The sequence below is a fragment of the Falco peregrinus genome, chromosome 7, assembly GCF_023634155.1.
Source record: "Falco peregrinus isolate bFalPer1 chromosome 7, bFalPer1.pri, whole genome shotgun sequence".
Taxonomy (NCBI): Eukaryota; Metazoa; Chordata; class Aves; order Falconiformes; family Falconidae; genus Falco; species Falco peregrinus.
Window position 1 is genome coordinate 17999867 of NC_073727.1, and position 21108 is coordinate 18020974.

Here is a 21108-nt window from a genome sequence, read left to right on the forward strand (position 1 = left end):
CGTGTGACGTTTAATAGCGGGAGATTTCAGTTCACTGTTCCAATGGGAGACCATTTCCTGCGCCCCGCCCCCCGCTTACAGCCCACCCATATGGATGCACAGCAAATTCATCTTAATTACATTACACAGACACAACACAAATGCCTCCTGGGAAAATCCTGAGTAAGAAAAGTTCCCAGGAGGGAAAGCCAGAAAGAATCAGGCTAGATTTGGCTGAGCACTGAAGTACGCGTGGCTGCATACTGGCTGCATATATCTGTAGGTAATGTAAAAACGAGGACTTGGAGACTGGCTAATGCTCATTTTCCTGGTAGCCACCACGGGCAGAGATTTTCACTTGCTGTTTACCATTCTGAACTCTGGCATCTTTGTTTCCTTTCCCTCCATGCAGTGCTGTGGCCTCACTGCAGAGATTTCTCTGTGGGAATCTGGCAGCACGGTCTGCCAGCACAAGTTCTCTACATTTGTGGAAAAACAGTTTCTGTGACTCTTTAAAGTATAGCTGGGAGGGAAGGGAAACTGACAGCCAGCTGTTACCTGCCAGCTCTGATATGCTTACTGCTTTGTTAATGTAGAGCGCTCCAAGAGTGCAACAATTTCAAATTTAGCTAAACTAGACTGATCCTAGTAAGAAGTATTACCAGAAGGAAAGCTGAAGCAAAGATTTCATAGCATACCGGTAAGCTTAAATAATACGTTTGTTGTTAATCATAGGACGGTTTGGGTGGAAAGGGACCTTCAAAGGCCATCTAATCCAACCCCCTGCCATGGGCAGGGACACCTTCCACTAGACCAGGTTGCTCAGAGCCCCGTCCAGCCTGGCACCGATTGTTCCCAGGGACGGCACATCTACCACCTCTCTGGGAAACCTCTGCCAGCATTTCACCACCCTCACTGTAAACAATTTTTCCCTTCTACCTAGCCTGACTCTACCCTCTTTGAGTTTTGTCATGGTTCAGCCCCGGCTGCTAATGAAGTACCACGCAGCTGCTCGCTTGCTGCCCCTCACCCAGAGGGATGGGCAAGAGAATCGGAAAGGAATGTGAAACTCGAGGGCTGAGATAAGAACGATTTAATAATTGAAACAGAATAAAAATGAAAGAACAATAATAACAGTGACGACAATAACAGTTACAACGAAGAAAGGGGCAGGGGCAGAATAAGATCCAGAGGGAAGGGGAAAAAAACCCCACGTGATACACAATGCAACTGCTCACCACCCGCTGACCGATGCCCAGCCAGTCCCTGAGCAATGATCTGCCCGTGTCGGCCAACCCCCCCAAGTTCATATACCGAGCATGACGTCCTGTGGTATGGAATACCTTGTTGGCTAGTGCGGGCCAGCTGTCCTGGCAGTGTCCCCTCCCAATCTCTTGTGCCGCTCCAGCCCTCTGGCTGGCAGGGCCCAAGGAACTGAAAAGCCCTTGACTTGGTATAAGCATCACCCAGCAGCAACTAAAACCATCAGTGCGTTATCAACGTTGTCCTCACATCAGAGCCAAAACCCAGTACCCCCAAGTCCGGCTCGGCAGGGCTGCTCTCAATCCCTTCATCCCCCAGCCTGTACTGATACCGTGGGTTGCCCCAACCCAGGCGCAGGACCTTGGTCTTGGCCTTGTTGAACCTCATGAGGTTCGCAAGGGCCCACTTCTTGAGCTTGTCCAGGTCCCTCTGAATGGCATCCCATCCCTCAGGCATGTCAGCCGCGCCACTCAGCTTGGTGTCGTCTGAAAGCTTGCTGAGAAGTCTGACGCGCCTATATATTGTATTTGACTCTTGCTCAGATACAACCCAGTAGTAAGAAACTCTTGCTCGTACCAGACAATGCTTTAGCTACAGGAGCGCTGACCTTATGCACCGGCTATGCCCACAAAGCGTACGACTGCTCTGTGAGATGTTACTTAGAGAGGATTAGATTGGAAATTAGGAAACATTTCTTTACTAAAGGGATGGTCAAGCATTGGAATGTACTGCCCAGGGAGGTGGTGGACTCACCATACACACAAGCGTTTAAAAAATGCGTAGGTGTGGTACTTAGTGACATGGTTTGGCGATAGACTTGGCAGTCCTGGGTTAATGGTTGGGGCTGATGATCTAACAGGTCTTTTCCAAGCTAAATGATTCTGTGATCCTATGACTGGAGGCAGCCTTGGCTGCAATGATCATGCACTGGAGGAGTTCACAGTACTGGGGGATATGGGACAGGCAAAGAGTAAAGTCAGGACCCTGAATTTAAGGAAAGCAAAATTGCAGCTGTTCAAGGATTTAGTCAATAGGATCCCCTGGGAAGCTGCCCTCAGGGAGAAGGCAGCAGAACAGAGCTCCAGTCTTTAAGGACCCATTCCACAGAGCGCAAGAGCTCTCAATCCCCAGGTGTAAGAGATCAGGAAAGGAAGGCAAGAGACTGGCATGGCCAAGTTGAGACCTGCTGGTCAAACTAAAGGGCAAGAAGGAAACACACAAGCAGTGGAAGCAGTGACTATCCTGGGTGGAGTACAGGTATCCTGGGAAGCATACAGAGACGCTGCGTGGTTGTGTAGGGTTAGAGTCACAAAGGCCAAGATGTGGCCAGAGCTGAGCTTGGCAAAGGACACAAAAAAGAAGAAGGGCTACTCTAGGTATGTCAGCCAGAACACAAAGGTCAAAGAAAGCGTAACCCTGCGATGAACACGACCAGCAAACTGGCAACAACAGACAAGAAGGCGGAGGTACTCAGCAAGTTTTCTCTCAGTCTTCACTCCTGCCGCACCTCTCGAGCGGATGGACCTCAAGGCGAGGACTGGCGCAGCAAAGTCCCTCCCGCTGGAAGAGAAGATCTGAGAAGGTCTGAGACCACCTGAGGCACCTCGGCGTACCTAAGTCTACGGGACCTGATGAGACGTAGCCCAGAGTCCTGAGGGAACTGGCTGATGTAGTTGCCAAGCTGCTCTCCCCGACACCGGAAAAGGCATGGCAGTCAGGTGAAGTCCCTGGTGAGTGGAGAAGGGCAAAACCCCCATTTTTAAAAAGGGTAGAAAGGAGGACCCTGGCAACTACCGACCTGTCGGCCTCACCTCTGTGCCTGGCAAGATCACGGAACTGATCCTCCTAGAAGCTATGTTAAGGCACATGGAGGACAGGGAGGTGATTCCAGACAGCCAGCACGGCTTCACCAAAGGGCAGTCCTGCCTGACCAACCTAGTGGCCTTCTGTGATGGAGTGACCACACCAGTGGACAAAGGAAGAGCTATGGATATTACCTCTGTGGAGTTCCGTAAGGCCTCTGACACGGTCCCCCACAACATCCTTCTCTCTAGATTGGAGAGATATGGACTTGGTGGACTACTCGGTGGGTAAGAAACTGGCTGGAATCTCACATCCAGAGAGCAGTGGTCAACAGCTCAGTGCCTGGGCGGAGATCAGTGACGAGTGGAGTCCCTCAGGGGTCCGCACTGGGTCCGCTACTGTTTAATGTCTTTGTCAGCGACACAGACAGTGGGATCGAGTGCACCCTCAGCAAGTTTTCAGACGACACCAAGCTGAGTGGCGCGGCTGACATGCCTGAGGGATGGGATGCCATTCAGAGGGACCTGGACAAGCTCAAGAAGTGGGCCCTTGCGAACCTCATGAGGTTCAACAAGGCCAAGACCAAGGTCCTGCGCCTGGGTTGGGGCAACCCACGGTATCAGTACAGGCTGGGGGATGAAGGGATTGAGAGCAGCCCTGCCGAGCCGGACTTGGGGGGTACTGGGTTTTGGCTCTGATGTGAGGACAACGTTGATAACGCACTGATGGTTTTAGTTGCTGCTGGGTGATGCTTATACCAAGTCAAGGGCTTTTCAGTTCCTTGGGCCCTGCCAGCCAGAGGGCTGGAGCGGCACAAGAGATTGGGAGGGGACACTGCCAGGACAGCTGGCCCGCACTAGCCAACAAGGTATTCCATACCACAGGACGTCATGCTCGGTATATGAACTTGGGGGGGTTGGCCGACACGGGCAGATCATTGCTCAGGGACTGGCTGGGCATCGGTCAGCGGGTGGTGAGCAGTTGCATTGTGTATCACGTGGGGTTTTTTTCCCCTTCCCTCTGGATCTTATTCTGCCCCTGCCCCTTTCTTCGTTGTAACTGTTATTGTCGTCACTGTTATTATTGTTCTTTCATTTTTATTCTGTTTCAATTATTAAATCGTTCTTATCTCAGCCCTCGAGTTTCACATTCCTTTCCGATTCTCTTGCCCATCCCTCTGGGTGAGGGGCAGCAAGCGAGCAGCTGCGTGGTACTTCATTAGCAGCCGGGGCTGAACCATGACAAAACTCAAAGAGGGTAGAGTCAGGCTAGGTAGAAGGGAAAAATTGTTTACAGTGAGGGTGGTGAAATGCTGGCAGAGGTTTCCCAGAGAGGTGGTAGATGTGCCGTCCCTGGGAACAATCGGTGCCAGGCTGGACGGGGCTCTGAGCAACCTGGTCTAGTGGAAGGTGTCCCTGCCCATGGCAGGGGGTTGGATTAGATGGCCTTTGAAGGTCCCTTTCCACCCAAACCGTCCTATGATTAACAACAAACGTATTATTTAAGCTTACCGGTATGCTATGAAATCTTTGCTTCAGCTTTCCTTCTGGTAATACTTCTTACTAGGATCAGTCTAGTTTAGCTAAATTTGAAATTGTTGCACTCTTGGAGCGCTCTACATTAACAAAGCAGTAAGCATATCAGAGCTGGCAGGTAACAGCTGGCTGTCAGTTTCCCTTCCCTCCCAGCTATACTTTAAAGAGTCACAGAAACTGTTTTTCCACAAATGTAGAGAACTTGTGCTGGCAGACCGTGCTGCCAGATTCCCACAGAGAAATCTCTGCAGTGAGGCCACAGCACTGCATGGAGGGAAAGGAAACAAAGATGCCAGAGTTCAGAATGGTAAACAGCAAGTGAAAATCTCTGCCCGTGGTGGCTACCAGGAAAATGAGCATTAGCCAGTCTCCAAGTCCTCGTTTTTACATTACCTACAGATATATGCAGCCAGTATGCAGCCACGCGTACTTCAGTGCTCAGCCAAATCTAGCCTGATTCTTTCTGGCTTTCCCTCCTGGGAACTTTTCTTACTCAGGATTTTCCCAGGAGGCATTTGTGTTGTGTCTGTGTAATGTAATTAAGATGAATTTGCTGTGCATCCATATGGGTGGGCTGTAAGCGGGGGGCGGGGCGCAGGAAATGGTTTCCCATTGGAACAGTGAACTGAAATCTCCCGCTATTAAACGTCACACGTTTGTTAGTACATAAAATATATTTAATTAAAACCAAGACACCAAACACTAGATTGATGAAGTTTCATGCAGCAGAGAGTTCGCTTGTGTCCTGGCTGCAGCAGACACCTGTCTGCACAAGGTGAACAGAATGCACGTTTGGAGACCAGGAAGTGCTCTACAGATGCTGATGCTGCCAGAGCTCAAAATCCAGGCTCTCAACAGGCACAGGTGAAGGATTTGGAGCAAAAGGAAGCGCCTGTCTGGTTCCTTCGTATTCAGGAAGTCACACTGGCACGTGGCCAAAGGTGCAGTCAGTTGGATACAAGACGTTCAACTCATACGACCAACACGGGAAGAAAGATATAAATACATCAGAGGAAGCTGTTCACAGATAGATGACTCCATGCGTGGTCCCACGCAAGTTCCTTTACACTGTTCTTTTACTTGTAAGTCCATTACAAGGGATTCCGAACCCCCTGCTTCTGAAGGTCTCACTCATTCGCCTTGCTGCTTCTCTGGTATTTCATCCGCGTCTCTTGCATAAAGTTTCTGAAGGCTGGTTCTTCATGACTCTCCTCAGTAACTGGGGCAGAAAAAAAAATCCACAGTTCAGCGCTATTTCGGCACTTGTTCTACTTGTGTTACTGAAGAAAGTTAGAGTTAGGCTAGTCAGAGCAACGTGTATTTCAACTTCATTACAAGGCAAAAGAAACAAGTGATCCTGAAGATCAGCGGAACGGGGGAAGAACAAAGACAAAGTCCCTGAGCTGTATCAGAGACAAATGACACAATGTAAGAACTTAGAAGAACGCTGCAAGACCAAGAGTCACAGGAAAAGGGAAGAGAGCCCGGGGCAGAATCTGTAAGGCCAAAGAGATGATGGAACACACTGCGCGTTAATCAGTTTCAGAGGTCACCGCATGCTCCAAGCGTAACAAGTTATCTGGTTTATGAATGTTACGCACCTATTAAAAATAATTACTCAAACAGAAAACTTACAACTGAACTTGCACAAAGGCCAGAGTGCGACAGCGCTGGACGAAGCACTGCAGCTGGGCTTCTGCTACAGATTCAGACGCCTGTATTTAGGCGACAGCGTCTGCTTGTTCTCTAGGCCCTCCTGACAGGCACGCCAGTTAATGAAATACAGAGGGTATTTCCTGACTAGACCGGCAGGCAGCTTTCAGAGCGGACCAGATCCCCGATTCCCTTACCTTCACGGTCAATGTCATCGGTATCGCTCTCCCCCTCGTCTTCTTCATCAAGGGTTCCTCGTGTTAGGATCAGCTCAGAGGGACCCATTGCAGAAGCATCGTCAGACCCTCAAAGGAAACAGAAAGGGCTATACACAAAAGGGCACGCTAACAAGTCAGGTCGCTTGTGCCCTGACAATTTGTGTTTGCACAGAAACACAGCAATTAACACCTACTTTAAAGGGACAGAAAGCTGCTTCAGAATTCCAAAGAAATTCCAAATGACAGGCTGCATCAGCACCATAGTCACCCTCACGTAAGGCCACAGTTCCACCAACAGCAGAGCTTTCTCACATTCTAATTTGACTCTCTCACCTTGGCTAAAGCGTTTCATTACTTTCATTACACTGTGTCCCCTGCTTTATCTACACAGCAGCCTTTCTTCTTCTCACCCCGCTGACTGACACACAGAAGAGCTAAGCCTGACCCACCCCACAGGAACTAAAGCCCCACTCCTCTTTACTAACATCAAGCTGCTTTCACGCTTCTGCTGTGAAGACAGAAAAGCACTGCGTCTCTTCTCAAGGCAGCCTCTGCAGACAACTTCTGCAATAAACTCGATCTTCCTAGTAAGGTACCTGCGAGTGTGTTGTCCTGCATACACACACTGCCCATGTCCTTCCACAAGTGCTCCAGCTGCTCTCTCTTCTGTTTATTTTGAGCTTTCTCCTGTAGGTACAAAGTTACACGGGGATGTTCAGTGCATTTAAAACACCAACAGAAGAGTATTCTCGCCCGATACCAGCAGCCTGTCCCCCAGCCAGAGAGCAGAAGTCAGTGAGCAGGTCTTACGTTACAACTAAGGTTACACAGAACTTTTGGATAAAGGTGGAAAGCAACCTCCAGCACAACGGACTTCCAGAACGTTTCCAGCAGCATCAGGAAGCCAGACTCGGTGAAGTTGTGCCGGCAGACAACTGTCCTTTGGACAGCCAGAACTCAAAGTGAGCAGCGGGTACCGATTTTGGTACTGCAACAGCGCACTTCACTGGTGCGGAAAGATACACGGCTATCCTCAACAAATGAATCTGGAAGGTTATTCTTCATCCTGAAGGGAAGATATGTAAATCTTCCCCAATCATCTTCTCACCATTTGCCCAAATGAATTATTAGCACCAAAACGCTGAGCAACCTCTGTTTTACAAAACATCTTTATTTTTTCAGAGATAGGCTCCACCGAATGCAGGGGAAAAAAGACAGACGGCGAGCTTCAGCACAGCAGTTTCTCCGCAACAAGCATGAGTAGTGAATAACTGTTAGACCCTCCCAACACGGAAGCAACTGTGTACATAACAGTGACCCCAAGATACACTGCCCAGGTGTACAATAGTTCAAAATACTTGCCAGTGTTTTCCTTAGGCGCTCATATTCTGGACGATATTCTCTGCAAAGAGAAATAAGAGTGCGTTCAGGCTGAACTAATGCACCACTTATATTAAGTGAGGATCATCGTGGAGCCTTGCTTCTACCCCCAAAAAGTTTTCTCTAGGCTTCATGTTTGAGAGACATTTCAGAAAGACTAACGGGACTTTTTATCCAGGTTTGGAGTCTGAAACCAACGGGTGCAAAATAAGTGAACATACTTCACTGAAATAGCAAACCTTTCTCACGCCGTCTTCTGGGGTAAGAAATTAAACCAGCTCGACTGAGGAGTCATTTCACTGCTACAGCTCATCAGCAGATGTGTCGCTCTCCTCTCATCACAGACACGACTTTCTCTGCCAGTACTTGCGCCTCCTGAGACAGTTCAATGGGATCTCATACACAAAGACTGTTCACAGGCTTCCAAACTACTGCATCCCGATGGGACCTCTGAAACATTTCTTTAAGGAAGTAAGGAGAAAGGGGATGCGGATACCCTCTTCTTAGAATCATGGAATAGTCTGGGTTGGAAAGGACCTTCCAAGATCATCTGGTCTAACCTCCCTTGCCGTGGCAGGGGACATCTTTCACGAGATCAGGTTGCTCAAAGCCCCGTCCTGCAGGAGCGGGCTGGAAACTAGGACCATGCGTGGCAATCAGTTAGCTGAGGGGAATGTGCTCGAGCTTGTCTAGACAACAATTAACATGATGAGGCGTGTTTACAGAGCACAGGGGAGTGGGGGACGGATGGCGCCAAGGGAAGGTAACACCTTGCTGTTAATTGCTGGTAGTTAACCACCAATCGGGGATTGCCTAGGATGCAATGCTTAGCTTCAAGAACCAATCTGTTTAAAACGCGCAGCTTCTGAAAGTGTATATAAACTCGTGCTTCTGTACAATAAATTGACGTTTGCTTGCATCAAGCTGCGTCCCGTCTCTTCATTTGCCGCACCGTCCAACCTCACCTTGAGCACCTCCAACAATGGGGCACCCGCAGCTTCTCTGGGCAACCCGCTCCAGTGCCTCGCCGTCCCCCATCGCGTAACATTTCTTCCTTTCGCCCAGGCTAAATCGGCCCTCTCTCAGTTTAAAACCGTCACCCCTTGTCCTGTCACTACAGGCCCTGTCAAAAAGTCTCTCTCCGTCTCTCTTACAAGCCCTTGTTATATACTGAGAGGCCGCAGTAAGGTGTCCTCGAGGCCTTCTCTTCTCCAGGCTGAGCAGCCCCAGCTCTCCCAGCCTGTCCCCCTAGGAGAGGCGTTCCGGCCTTCTGATCGTTTCCCTGGCCCTCCTCCGGACGCCGTGCTCCAACAGGTCCGCGTCTGCCTTGTTCCGCGGGCCCCAGAGCTGGACGCAGCGCTCCAGGCAGGGCACCAGGAGAGTGGAGCAGAAAGGGACAAATCACCTCCCTCAACTTGCTGGCCACGCTTCCTTTGATGCTGCCCGGGATACAGTCGCCTTTCCAGGCTGCAAATGCGTGCTGGCAGCTTACGGGAAACCCTTAACCGCGGTTTCATTATGTAGGCAGCGTATCCCAGAATAATTGTCAGGTTACGTGGCAAAACTCCTCAGCACCTCCAAAGAGCAGAGACACACATTTGGAGGTGCGAGGCGGGAGCACAAATAATACCCTGCCCAGATACTCCCAGCCCACCACAGGAGAGCAACCAAACCGCCCAAGACCTCTCTCAACAAACCCAGAGGAACAGGGGCACGGTGGCAGGCAGGGGATCCAAATTAAGGGCTCGGAGGAAGGGACACCCTACCCCAGCCCCTCCCAGGGCTGTCCCAGGAGAACCATCAGCCCCACCCATCAGGTCCAGGTGTGAAATCCATCACCGTGCCTCATCGGGAGCCCTCTGGATCACCCTGCGAGCACAGGCTAGGGGTCTGGCTGCCTAGGGGTGTGGGACACACTATGGGATGCAAGGAAAGAGCATTTGGGGATAGCAGAGGGTTTATTATGGGATGTTTAGGGGAGGAACCCAAGGCGGGAAAAGGGAGGCACTCGGGAGGTTTGGGGAGGAACACGTGTGGGCAAGAGAGGCTTAAGGGAATAAAAGGGCCTATTTGCAGGTGAGCAGAGACCAGACCTGGGGGCATGACCAGGCCAGACTAATCAGACCTGGGAGTGTGAGGCTGTAGCAGCCTCCCTGGCTATCCAATCCAGCGTGATACACTTCCCTCTAACAATAGTCTATGGCCTGGTTTAGGTACTTCCAAGCAATCCAAGTTACCGGATTCCCTTTCTATTGTTACAGAGCAGCCTGGCAGCATTTCACGGGGAGGAATCCAGCAAGGAGCAAATTCTCAACTGATTTTCAACTTGCTCGCCTATTCGGTCTGCCAAACTGGTGTTAGCTCCCTGACGACAATTCAAACCTAGATACAGATCTGCTGGCACAGATAGCTTTTGCTTTTTCACTGAACACTCAGCGCAAAAATTCACCACTGAATAGCTCCTTTTGACTGCTGCTTTTTACGCTGACTCTTGCACTGGAGTTTATTAGAAACCCTAGACTACTGTGGCTGTGAAAAGTGTACAGTCCTTCAAATCAAAGGAGTGGGCTCACAAAATCAGGAACTTCAGCAAGTATTCACTGGGTCAGGGACCAAAGGTTATCACCTTACCTCTCATATTCATCTACAGCTTTAGAAAGCTGAACAAAAAAATCATCCAGTCCAGTGCCGAGCACGGCAGAAACACCGACCACCTACAAAAGAAAACCACATACCAGAACTGGAGAGTAACAGAGCCAAGTGTTCACTGATGGATCATCAGAGCTAGAAAGACTAAGCAGTATCTTAAACAAACAACCTGAACTAAAAAAAAACAATAGGGAACACTAATGTCTGTCCTGGTTTCAGCTGGGACGGAGTTAATTTTCTTCTTAGTAGCTGGTGCATCGCAAGAGACTGGGAAAGGACACAGCCAGGGCAGCTGACCTGAACCAGCCAACAAGGTATTCCACACCATGGGACGTCATGCCTGGTATATAAACCTGGGGGCGGGGATCGTTGCTCGAGGACTGGCTGGGCATCGGTCAGCAGGTGGGGAGCAGTTGTGCTGTGCATCACTTGGGGTTTCTTCCCTTTTCCTTTGGATTTTCCCCACCTTTCCATCCTAACTGTGATTATTATTATTGTCATTACTGTTGTTCTTACCTCTTGATTCTGTTTAAATTATTAAATTGTTCTCATCTCAACCCTCCAGTTGTACATTCCTTTCTGATTCTCCTCCCCACCCCTCCGGGTCTGGGGGGGAGTGAGCAAGTGGCTGCGTGGTGCTTGGTTGCCGGCCGGGGTTAAACCACGACATCATCACAGTGGCACAAGCGTGTGCAGTAATACTTCCAGCTTTGGTCATTCCTACTTTCGACCTCTCTCCCTCCCCCGCTCCCCCCCGCCCCGCTATTAATGTTGGTTACCTCCAGTTTTTTGTTTGGGCGTTGGGGTTGTTTGGTTGGGTTGTTTGGAGGGGGTGGGGGTGGTGTTTGAGGGGGTTTTTCCTTCCTTCCTTCCTCCCTCCCTCCCTCTTATTTGACTCGGGAACCTGGGTTTTCCTGTCTGTTTTGCAAGTTCTACCACAGAGCAGAGAGGGGGAAAAGCAACAGTTAAAAAAGACAAAAAACCACGGAAAGCCTGACTCCACACCCATCCCTGTACCTCCAATCCCAATACCTCACAAAAAACACGGTTAAGGCAATACAGTGCCTAACCTTAATGAACAAGATAGGGCAATCCAAAAGGAAGATCAAGTCTTTCACCGTTAATAGTCCGCGTTCTCGTGCTGAACCTAGTCTTCTAAGTGGTTAGTAGGACTGCTGCAATACCAGCGTACTAGAATTAAAGAGCAAAATAGGCCACGAGACCCAATCCAGCTCCCTGAACCGCAAGAGATGGAGAATTGAATCAGTTACTACGGCAATGCATGTTCAAAATGCACATCTGCTTTCTAATTTGAACTTGTCTGTCACTGCACTTCTGGCCATTTGTTCTGCTTTTATTAAACCAATTATCTAAAAACCCCTTTAATCAGACTAGTACTAGCCCATACTTGGTGACCCTTAAGAAGCTCACATCTTCTAGTGAAAATTCTCCCTCTTTTTCATAAGCAAGCCATCTCAAGTACTCACTTTCAAACGGAAGACTTTTTCCAGGACAACCTTGCATTTTATCAATAGTACAGTAAACATGCAATCAAGCAGTCCAAAGGATTTCAAGCGTTAGTCCAGGGGCTGTGCCAATATATACTAATATTTATACTTTCACTGCCCTTAAGTACAAGCTGCCTTCTGCTCTATAATCCTCTGCGTATGTCCTGTTCTCCAGTCTACTGTTCTGAAGATATGACATGTATACAGACAGTCGATTAGCAAATCAGGACTAGGAAGTACGTTAGTCCCGTATACGGCACCAGTACAATCTCTTTTGAAAGACTGTATATTGCTCCCCATAGGGCACTTACAGTATTTTTATTTTGGCTAAATTATCATTACCTATACAAATGGTATCACTTAAGTTTATTTTCATTGCCTTTCGTGTAATACCCGTAAAGCCCTCGGCTTGCTTCCTTCTCAAGTAAAAGCTGACGAAACCACAATTAGCTGAACCCTTTTAGCGCAGCCTATGGCATGCATCATTAACACCCTCCTAGGTACAGTGCTTCCAGAGAAACCAAATGGATTTGTCCTCTCAAAACCTGGTAAGTGGAAAAAAAAAACCCACTTTTTCTTGTGTCAGCAAGCACACCAGCATTTTTTTGTTCGTTTTTGAAAGTCTCCCTACATACTGAATTGCCCAGCTGCACCTGACACCCTCAGAACAAGGAAAATTATCTCAGATGGGAGACACTACGACACAGAATGTTACCCCTTGCCAGCCTCTCTTAGCTTTCCCCTGACGATTAATCACAATTCGGCATTAAATGATTCAGGCTGCCACTCAGCGTGACACGCAACTACGGTTACTTGATGTTCACACCAGCAAAGCCTCACCCCCAGCGCAAGGCTCATCAACAGATGCCAGTTCAAAAGGGCAGCCAGCGCAAAGCCCTTTTACAGAGGGGCAGGCAATACGGTTGAGGTGGGAAGGTACCGCTGGAGATCGTCCAGCCCAACCTCTTCTACTCAAAAAGCAGGATTAACTACAACAGGTTGCTCAAGATCTCGTCTGAGTGCCTTTTGAGTATCTCCAAGCATGGAGGCTCCATCATTTCCCTGGACGATCTGTTCCAGTGCTCAGTTAGTAAAATTACATTAATTGTTTCTTCCCCTTCTCTGTAAGCATAGTTTACTGCGTTTCACTTCATGTCTGTTGCCCCCTGTCCTTTCACTGGGCACCACTGCAAGAGCCTGCTTCTGCCTTCCTCACATCCTCCCACCAGGTGTATCAATAATATCCTCCTCGAGCTTCCCCTTCTCCAGCTTTTACGCGAGTTAGTAAAAAAAGGCATATTCCTACCTTCAGTGAACTGTAAAATTCATCCAACACTAAACTCATCGAACGAGTCAGGTTACTGACATAGGATGTCTCTTGATTCAGGGCATCCTGAAAAGTCTCAAAGTCCTGCATCCATTCTACCGCAAAACTGTGGTCAATTATGTCAGTCTGGAAGGAGAAGAGAAAATTTTCAGAAGCAATAATGATGAATTCTTTCTAATTTTACATGGAGTGCTATGCAAACAGTCTAATTATTAAAGAGTTTTGTAAACATATTTTACCACATGTGTATCCACTATTATCGCAATATGAGGCATCTAAAACTCTGACACGTTTCATTTCCCAGCACCAATGGGAAGGAGGAAAACGGGTAAAGGAAGCATCGCCTAGGATTACTTATGGGGTTAGAGACCGAACTGAATGCATCAAGGGTCAAAGCCCGACTATTTAGAGCTAGCTTGATTAAATCCTATAAATAACATTAAGTCAACTCGTTGACAAGAAAGTGGCATTATTTTTTCTCCTCTGCAAATCGTAACGTTCCTTAAATCTATGTGTTTGCCACTGCACACCTACCAGTTCCTTGAGATTCTTCCATTCTTATCAAGAGTCAATTCCAAAATGCTTGTTAAAAATTCTTCAGATGCTGTTAGCTTTACTTTTCACTGAAGGCTAAACATCAGATCGAAACGAAGCGTAAAGTTACGAATCCTAAGCCTTGGGTCCACCTTTCCTTACGTATACTGATGAAGTCCCATTTCTGCCAGCCTTTCAAAAAATGTTTTTCCCTACCTCTCGTGCCTTCTTCTACAGAAAAAGCTTTACAGCTTATTCTAAAATTACTGTCCAGAGTTGGAAAAAAAACAGTGTACAAAAACTTGCCAAGTAAGCAAGCGCATTATCAAAGACAGGCACGGTCTGGGTCACTGGGAAGATGCGTGCCGTCGGAGCACATCAGACACTAATCCTGCTTGGCTGGTGTGAGGTGAAATTTCACATCCAAAGCACGGGTCTTCCAGAGGAAGCGTATGGGATATTTGTGCGCGCACGTGCAAACCCTGCTATGTTGGGGAGCGATTCCTTAAACACAAAGGATGTCTGTGGGGAAGAGGAAGAGCACTCACACCAAAAATCGAATGGGATTCTGTTAACATGTGAAATTGCTGCCTTTCAAGAGCCAGCTAGCCCTTAAGTTCAAAAGCATTCCTTTGAGGCTACAGGTACCTGACACAACAGCGAAGCTGTATCCTTGGGCTAGTTAAGTATCTGCTTCTGCTTGCTGGCAAACACTGGCATATTTGTAGTGACACTGATCAGGACGCCTTTTGTGAAGTTTTGCCTGCTACAATGCATGGGCCTCCTTCCTCAAAACAGGCAGGTGTTACACAGCTCCCACTGTGAGTCATCAGCCTGCTGCTGAGTAGAAATAATTAACGATGAAGGCGATTGTTCTGAGGAAGCAGGGGACTGTAAGAGCAGATTCAGTAATGAACTTACCCTTATGTTACAAAGTTAAGTGGCCTTATAGCCTAGGGTTAAGGTGCAAAACATTTTTCAAACGGTTAGGATCATCTCTAGCTTGAATGTTCGGGTGTAACTGCTCATCCCTGATCCTTCTTGTGCCTTTGTACACCAGACTGAAGACCCCCTTCAGACCCGGTTTCAGCCTGCAGCTCCCTCCCAGCCTCTCTTTTCCGGAAAACCCATTACTGTAGTGAGACAAAGACGCTACAGCAAAGCAAGCTAAGCAGAACAATGTTCCCCTAGGGCACGGAAACCATACTTTTAACTTACTTTGTTCATGACAACAATGAAAGGTAGCTTTGTCTTGTACAGGATGCTGGAAGAAGGGGCAGGGGGAAGGGGAAGACACACACAAAACATTAAAAATTAATTTAAATCTCACTAGAATAGAAAACAAGTTACGCGTTAAGGCAGACAAGACTTGTGCAAAACTGAACACATTTGACCTTCAAAAGATCATTATTTTCCCCCGCACCAATTAGAATGGAATTTTCACCCAGATCCTGCTTACCGTAGTTGAACAAAATACGCCCCTCCCCCTGCCCCCAAGATGCAAGTGCACGCCTCTAAGATGCAAAATCTCCTTCTACACACCCAGTTGATTTTGATTACTATTTTCTATGACTCTCAGATCCCAGTATTTGACTCTGTTGGCATTTTCTAGTTATTCTGACCCAAACCTTAGCTTCTGAGGTACTACTTGTGAACTGAGCAATGAATTCAAAGAACTCAAAACATCTACAAAGCAAAACTATCTCGAAACATCCGCTTACGTATTAATTTCACCGTGTACACATTCTATCATTTTCTGCTCGACACCCATGTCAGAAAACGCAGCGTGCAATAAGACACATTCTGCATATTCCTATTACAGTGATACCGCTTCTGACCTTGGTAATAGGATTGATAGGTTTTTTGACAACCTTTTACCAACATTTACCATGAATTATGACAGCTCTAGATACGCTGGTCTTTACACAGGTATTTAGTCCCCGGTTTAACACGAGAGAGAGCAGATAAATCCACGTACGAGGAGGGAGACAATAAATCAAGAACGCCATGCTATGCTGAGCTCTAAACAAACCTTGAAGAACTACTGAAAGGATCAACAACATTCAAAAAGCCCCTAGAATACAATATTATGTGTTTAGAATAAGAAGGAGCTGAAGCTAGCCTATCTTGATACATCTTAGATCGATGATGTTACAAGCAACAGACAATGTGTCAGATCGAATGTAACTAGCCTTCACCACACTAAGGTCTCCTCCATCATTTCATGCTTTTGGTGGGAGTTTTGACCCAATGACCTCCAGATGTCCACTGGCACCTAAATCATTTTGCGTATCCAATGGGAAAATCACTAAGACGAAGAAGAACCAAAACAGCGGATTAAGAGGATATGAGGCATCAATGTGCAACATGCAGCCCAGAAAGCCAACCGTATCCCGGGCAGCATCAAAGGAAGCGTGGCCAGCAAGTTGAGGGAGGTGCCTCTGCCCCTCTGCTCCACTCTCCTGGTGCCCTGCCTGGAGCGCTGCGTCCAGCTCTGGGGCCCGCGGAACAAGGCAGACGCGGACCTGTTGGAGCACTGCGTCCGGAGGAGGGCCAGGGAAACGATCAGAAGGCCGGAACGCCTCTCCTAGGGGGACAGGCTGGGAGAGCTGGGGCTGCTCAGCCTGGAGAAGAGAAGGCTTCAGGGAGACCTTACTGCGGCCTTTCAGTACATAAAAAGGGGCTTGTGAGAGAGAGAGAGAGACTTTTTGACAGGGCCTGTAGCGACGGGACAAGGGTCAAACCGGAAAAGGATGGGTTTAGACTGGACAAAAGGAAGAAATGTTACGCGATGGGGGACGGCGAGGCACTGGAGCGGGTTGCCCAGGGAAAGCTGCGGGTGCCCCATTGTTGGAGGTGCTCAAGAGCAGGCTGGCCAGGGCTTCGAGCAACCTGATCTAGTGAAAGATGTGCCCGCCCATGGAAGCGGCAAGGAGGGACCAGACGGTCTTTCAAGGTCCCTCCCAACCCAAATCATCCTGTGGTTCCCCTCCAAAATTAAGGATCACAGAGATGCAACCATCAAAGCAGACGGACCGCGTTTTCAGCTTTGCTTACCTGCAGGCATACAGCATGTTGGACATAAAGGTGACAGGGTTAGTACTGCGAGAGGTGTCCATCACATAAACCACCACTGAAGGAAAAGAGGAAGCCTGGAAACACAAAAGTAAAAGGTATTTCAGTTAGAAGCCCGTGCTGTTCAACAACCACTTCCTTCACACAGCCTCACTGTCAAGTCACACAGCAAACACTTACCAAGGCCTCAGTTATGATGGTTCCTGATGCTGACCAGGTGAACACCTCAATTTGCCCCGGTGTGTCAATAATGACATACCTGGCAAGAAATCACCCCCAACAAACCGTAAGGGAAAATCAGTTAAGCACAAGGGCCCATTCTCACCAGATCGCCACAAGCACACAACGGCACATCACACGATGACTCTGTTACAGATCAGAAAAGCTTTTCCCAAACAGTGACAAGATTTACAGGCACACCTGTCTATCTCCTGTGTGAATCTTGTATCTAAGAAGCACATACTCTCTTCGGATTCTACTAAAGCTGAAGGCACCCACTTGACAGACACTTACTCCTGCAAACTCTTCAGAAGAATTAACTGTCGCCTGTTCGAACGGTGCCAGGAAAAAAAAAAAAAAAGACCGTCTAACGGTAGCTGTGAATAGCAGAGCTGGAATCAGCAAACATTTCTTCAATGTAGCTGAAGAATGCCTGGTTTATCTATTCTAATTCTGTGCCCTTTTCTACAAAAAAAAAAAAAAAAAAATCTATACCAAGGGTGAAAAACAACTAGAAAACACACAGAGAATCTTCTTAGGATTTCACATGGTTTTCCCACACTGATCCCAGAAAAGCAGGACTTGGTAGAACATACTCACTTTGATGCGTTTTGCCTTTTTTCAATAAACTTCATCACCTGATTGAAAAAGGAGGAGTACGCTTTGTATTTAGGCTCACAACAGGAAACTTTCATCCTCATTTCCTAACAGAAACTACGTCAACTTGCACAGCTGCATGCACGTATTAAAAGAGCACAGTCTCTAAGCTCTGCAGTGTGCGAAAATGCCCTACAGAGGCGCGGTGGAAAATGCTCAGACACCGCACAGGTCAGAGACAACCTTGATTTGGTCTCTGTTCCAGGACCTGACTGAAGAAACAGGGTAACAAATGCAGTTGTTCCCAAACTTTTTTTTTTTGTGCACTGTCTCAGCACCTCGCACAGGCTCCCACTTAGGGTTTAAGGGAGCAGTCAATTATCAAATAACCCTAGGAAAACTTAACCCTTTCCCACAAGTGAGCTTCCCGTCTTCAGAATCGGGGCATTTGTATGAAAGACTCGATAGAGAACACAGTGCAACAGAACAGTTACGTACAAACCACTGAAGAACGTTCTGTACACGTGGCTTCTAAATTTTACTTTTAAAAAAGCTGAAAACCTGAAATCTCCCATATGAAAGCCAGGGCGCTTTGGCTGCTTTGTAAAATACATGGTTCTGTATGGAGAATACTCTAACTCCAAAGAAGTATTAGGAGGCTAACCACACACAGTGCTCCCAGGAGACTCCAAAATACACAAAACCTCCCGCAGCCTCCCAGCACAGTATTCGCAGCACAGCATCACAGAGGAACAGCCTCTTACCTGATCAAACCTTGTAGCAAAGAGATTGAGAGAGGTCACTATTCCACCATTTGGGCCCAGCCCGTATCTAGAGGCTTCGTTTAGGAAAGCAGATGATTACGCAGAGCTCAGAGGGCTTCTTTTTCAATCCTTCTAACAGCTGGCCGTGTACAATGCACACTGGACACCTTGCAGCAAAAGACAATACCCCTAACACGCAATTCAGTCTCCCAAGCGATGCAGTAGCATAACAAATCCTAAGCGGTCTCTCTCTTGCCCAAACACGCGTGACTGACAAAAGGAAAAGGGGCTGTGCCGTGGCTTCCCCTCGCCATTATTCAGGCAATACCGCTCTGGACAGAGAAAACATACGTACGTATACACATCAAAGCCATCTTTGTCTTTCCAAAAAGATTTACAACACAGCCAGTGACTCATAATTTAACAATGCCCTGGATGCGCTTAACGTGAAGAATTTACACTTCAAAAGATAATTAAAAGATTTCTTGCACAAATGCATTTTTAGCACAATTTAAACGGTAACGGGAATGGATGTTGTAAAGATGCCCCAAGCGTCAGCTTAAAGACGAAGATTTCAAAATCCTTTTCCATGCATACAGATCTGTACGCTAATTATGTTGTTTAGGGCTGCTGGAGAAAGGGGGGGGGGGGGGGGGGCGGGGGGAGGGCTCACAACCTTATTGCTCTCCACAACTACCTGAAAGAAGGCTGCAGACAGCAAGGGTTGGTCTCTTCTCCCAGGTAACAAGCAACAGAACAAGAGGGAACGGCCTCAAGTTATGCCAGGGCAGTTTTAGGTTGGATATTAGGAAAACATTCTTCACTACAAGGGTGGTCAAGCACTGCAGTGGGCTGCCCAGGGACGCGGTGGAATCACCATCGCGTTCAAAAAGTGTGTAGATGTCATACTTCGAGGCGTGGGTTAGTGGTGGGCTTGGCAGTGCTGGCTTAATGGTTGGACTTGATGATCTTGAAGGTCTTTCCCAGCCTAAGTGATTCTATGAGTCTGTGTCCAAAGAAACAAAGGTTTGTTGTAGAACACACGTTTCTAATCTCACATGCAAGAAGTACATAGTCAAAACCTTCCGATCACCACGCAACATTCGGCATTACCGCAAGCCCCAACACCTCCTGCCCTCTTCAGCATAGGCGTGCAGCAGCAACAGACTACTTTCACAAAACCTGGGACTTCCAATGTCATTATTCCAACAGAAAAAGGATACTGTCTCATGACTTCTTTGTACTTCACAGTGTCCCTGATATCTAGAGGAGGAAGACATAGGAGCCGTTTTAGGACATCACTTTTAAAGCACCCTCCTCCCTCCACGTGCGGAGAGGCGAAAGCCCTTCTTTTACCAGCAAGTCTCCTTTTGTCTCGGTAACAGATCTCGCGCCAACGGGAAAAATCTCCAGAGCAGAATTAATAAATTCTAGCAGATCTGCTACGCTCTCAACACTCTTAGGAAACCCCACGCAGTTTACAGGAAACACCGCCCATTTAGGTATTGAGCAGCAGCCGCCTCCTGGGTGGCATTTTCTTCCCAGCTGATCAATGTCAGTTAACAAGCTACAATTTTGTATCTGGCTGTATCGTTAGAGACCCAACACCGGAGCAGACACTCCAATTACTCACCCAAGAGCAGGAAACCAGCTTTGGTATCCACGCTGCCTTTCTGACCCTCCGGAGAGGCAGGCTGGGAAGCGTTAGGAAGCTGGAGACCCAGGACCCTCACCGACCTCGCAATCGCTAAGCCCCTTGGAACAGCCAAACATACGGTCCGGTCTGTTGTCCGGGCACGTTCTGTAAAAACCCGCGTCCTGCGGAGCGCTGGCAGGCAGCGCTTTGGGAGCACTGCGGGCTACCGCTGTTCGGCGGCGGGGACCAGACCCAAGCCGTTCAGACGTTCGCGGCCGGCAAGGCAAGAGCCCACCGGGACGGCGGCACAGCGGGCCCCGCCAGCCGACGGCAGCGGCGGACGGCGCGGCGCCCCGGGCCCTCAGCGCGCGCACCTGGAGCGGCGGCAGAGGAAGGGGCTCAGCAGCAGCCCAGCCCCCGCCCGGCCGAGCGGCGCTTCGGGAAGGGCAGAGAAGGAGCCCGGCCGCGCGCCCCGCGTACCCCGCCCCCCCGCCCCTCCGCCGGGCTGGCCCGGGCGGCCGCGCTCACCGATGTTGGCGGGGAAGGGCAGCCCGGGCACGGCGGGGTCCAGGTTGATCAGGTACGGCGGGCGGCGCTGCCCGTGCAGCTGGGCCGCCAGGCGCTGAGGGGACACGAGGAGGCGTCAGGCCCCGCTGGCCACGGGCGCGGCGCTGGGGGAAAGGGGCCGCTGCCCGCCGCCCGCCGCCCCCGCGCCGCCCCTCACCTGCACGAAGGTTGTTTTCCCGGAGCCGGCCATACCCAGCACCAGCACGCACACCGGAGCGCCCGCTGCCGCCGCCGCTGCCGCCGCCATCTTCCCGGCAGCCACTTGTCCTTCCGGGGCGCGGGCAGGACGGCGCGGGGGCGGCCCGGCAGCGCCCCGCCGTGACGCGCGCGGGGCCCGGCGGCCGCGCCGCCGCCGCCGCCAGTGCCGCTGCCGGCCGGGTCCGCGTTACGGCCTCGCCGCG

The 21108-nt window shown here is 49.1% G+C and overlaps 1 protein-coding gene across 6 annotated transcripts; it reads right to left on the reverse strand.

Annotated features, from left to right (window-relative positions):
* Positions 1–5235: 5235 nt before the first annotated feature.
* LOC101919860 (GPN-loop GTPase 1) lies at positions 5236–20996 on the reverse strand. Of its 6 annotated transcripts, XM_055811242.1 has the most exons (14): positions 20865–20996; positions 20669–20762; positions 19728–19767; positions 18505–18571; positions 17744–17781; positions 17105–17183; positions 16907–17001; positions 15068–15113; positions 13295–13441; positions 10463–10545; positions 7814–7853; positions 7048–7138; positions 6431–6538; positions 5236–5799 (listed from the first exon to the last, which is right to left on the reverse strand). In XM_055811242.1, exons 1-14 carry the CDS (start codon positions 20952–20954, stop codon positions 5708–5710), a joined length of 1110 nt encoding a protein of 369 aa, XP_055667217.1. In that variant the 5' UTR covers positions 20955–20996; the 3' UTR covers positions 5236–5707. The 6 variants fall into 6 exon arrangements, with proteins under 6 accessions (XP_055667217.1, XP_055667218.1, XP_055667223.1 ...); XM_055811243.1 differs by lacking the exon at positions 20669–20762 and having other exon boundaries at positions 20865–20969; XM_055811248.1 differs by lacking the exons at positions 19728–19767; positions 20865–20996 and adding an exon at positions 19202–19510 and having other exon boundaries at positions 18505–18671.
* Positions 20997–21108: the final 112 nt, after the last annotated feature.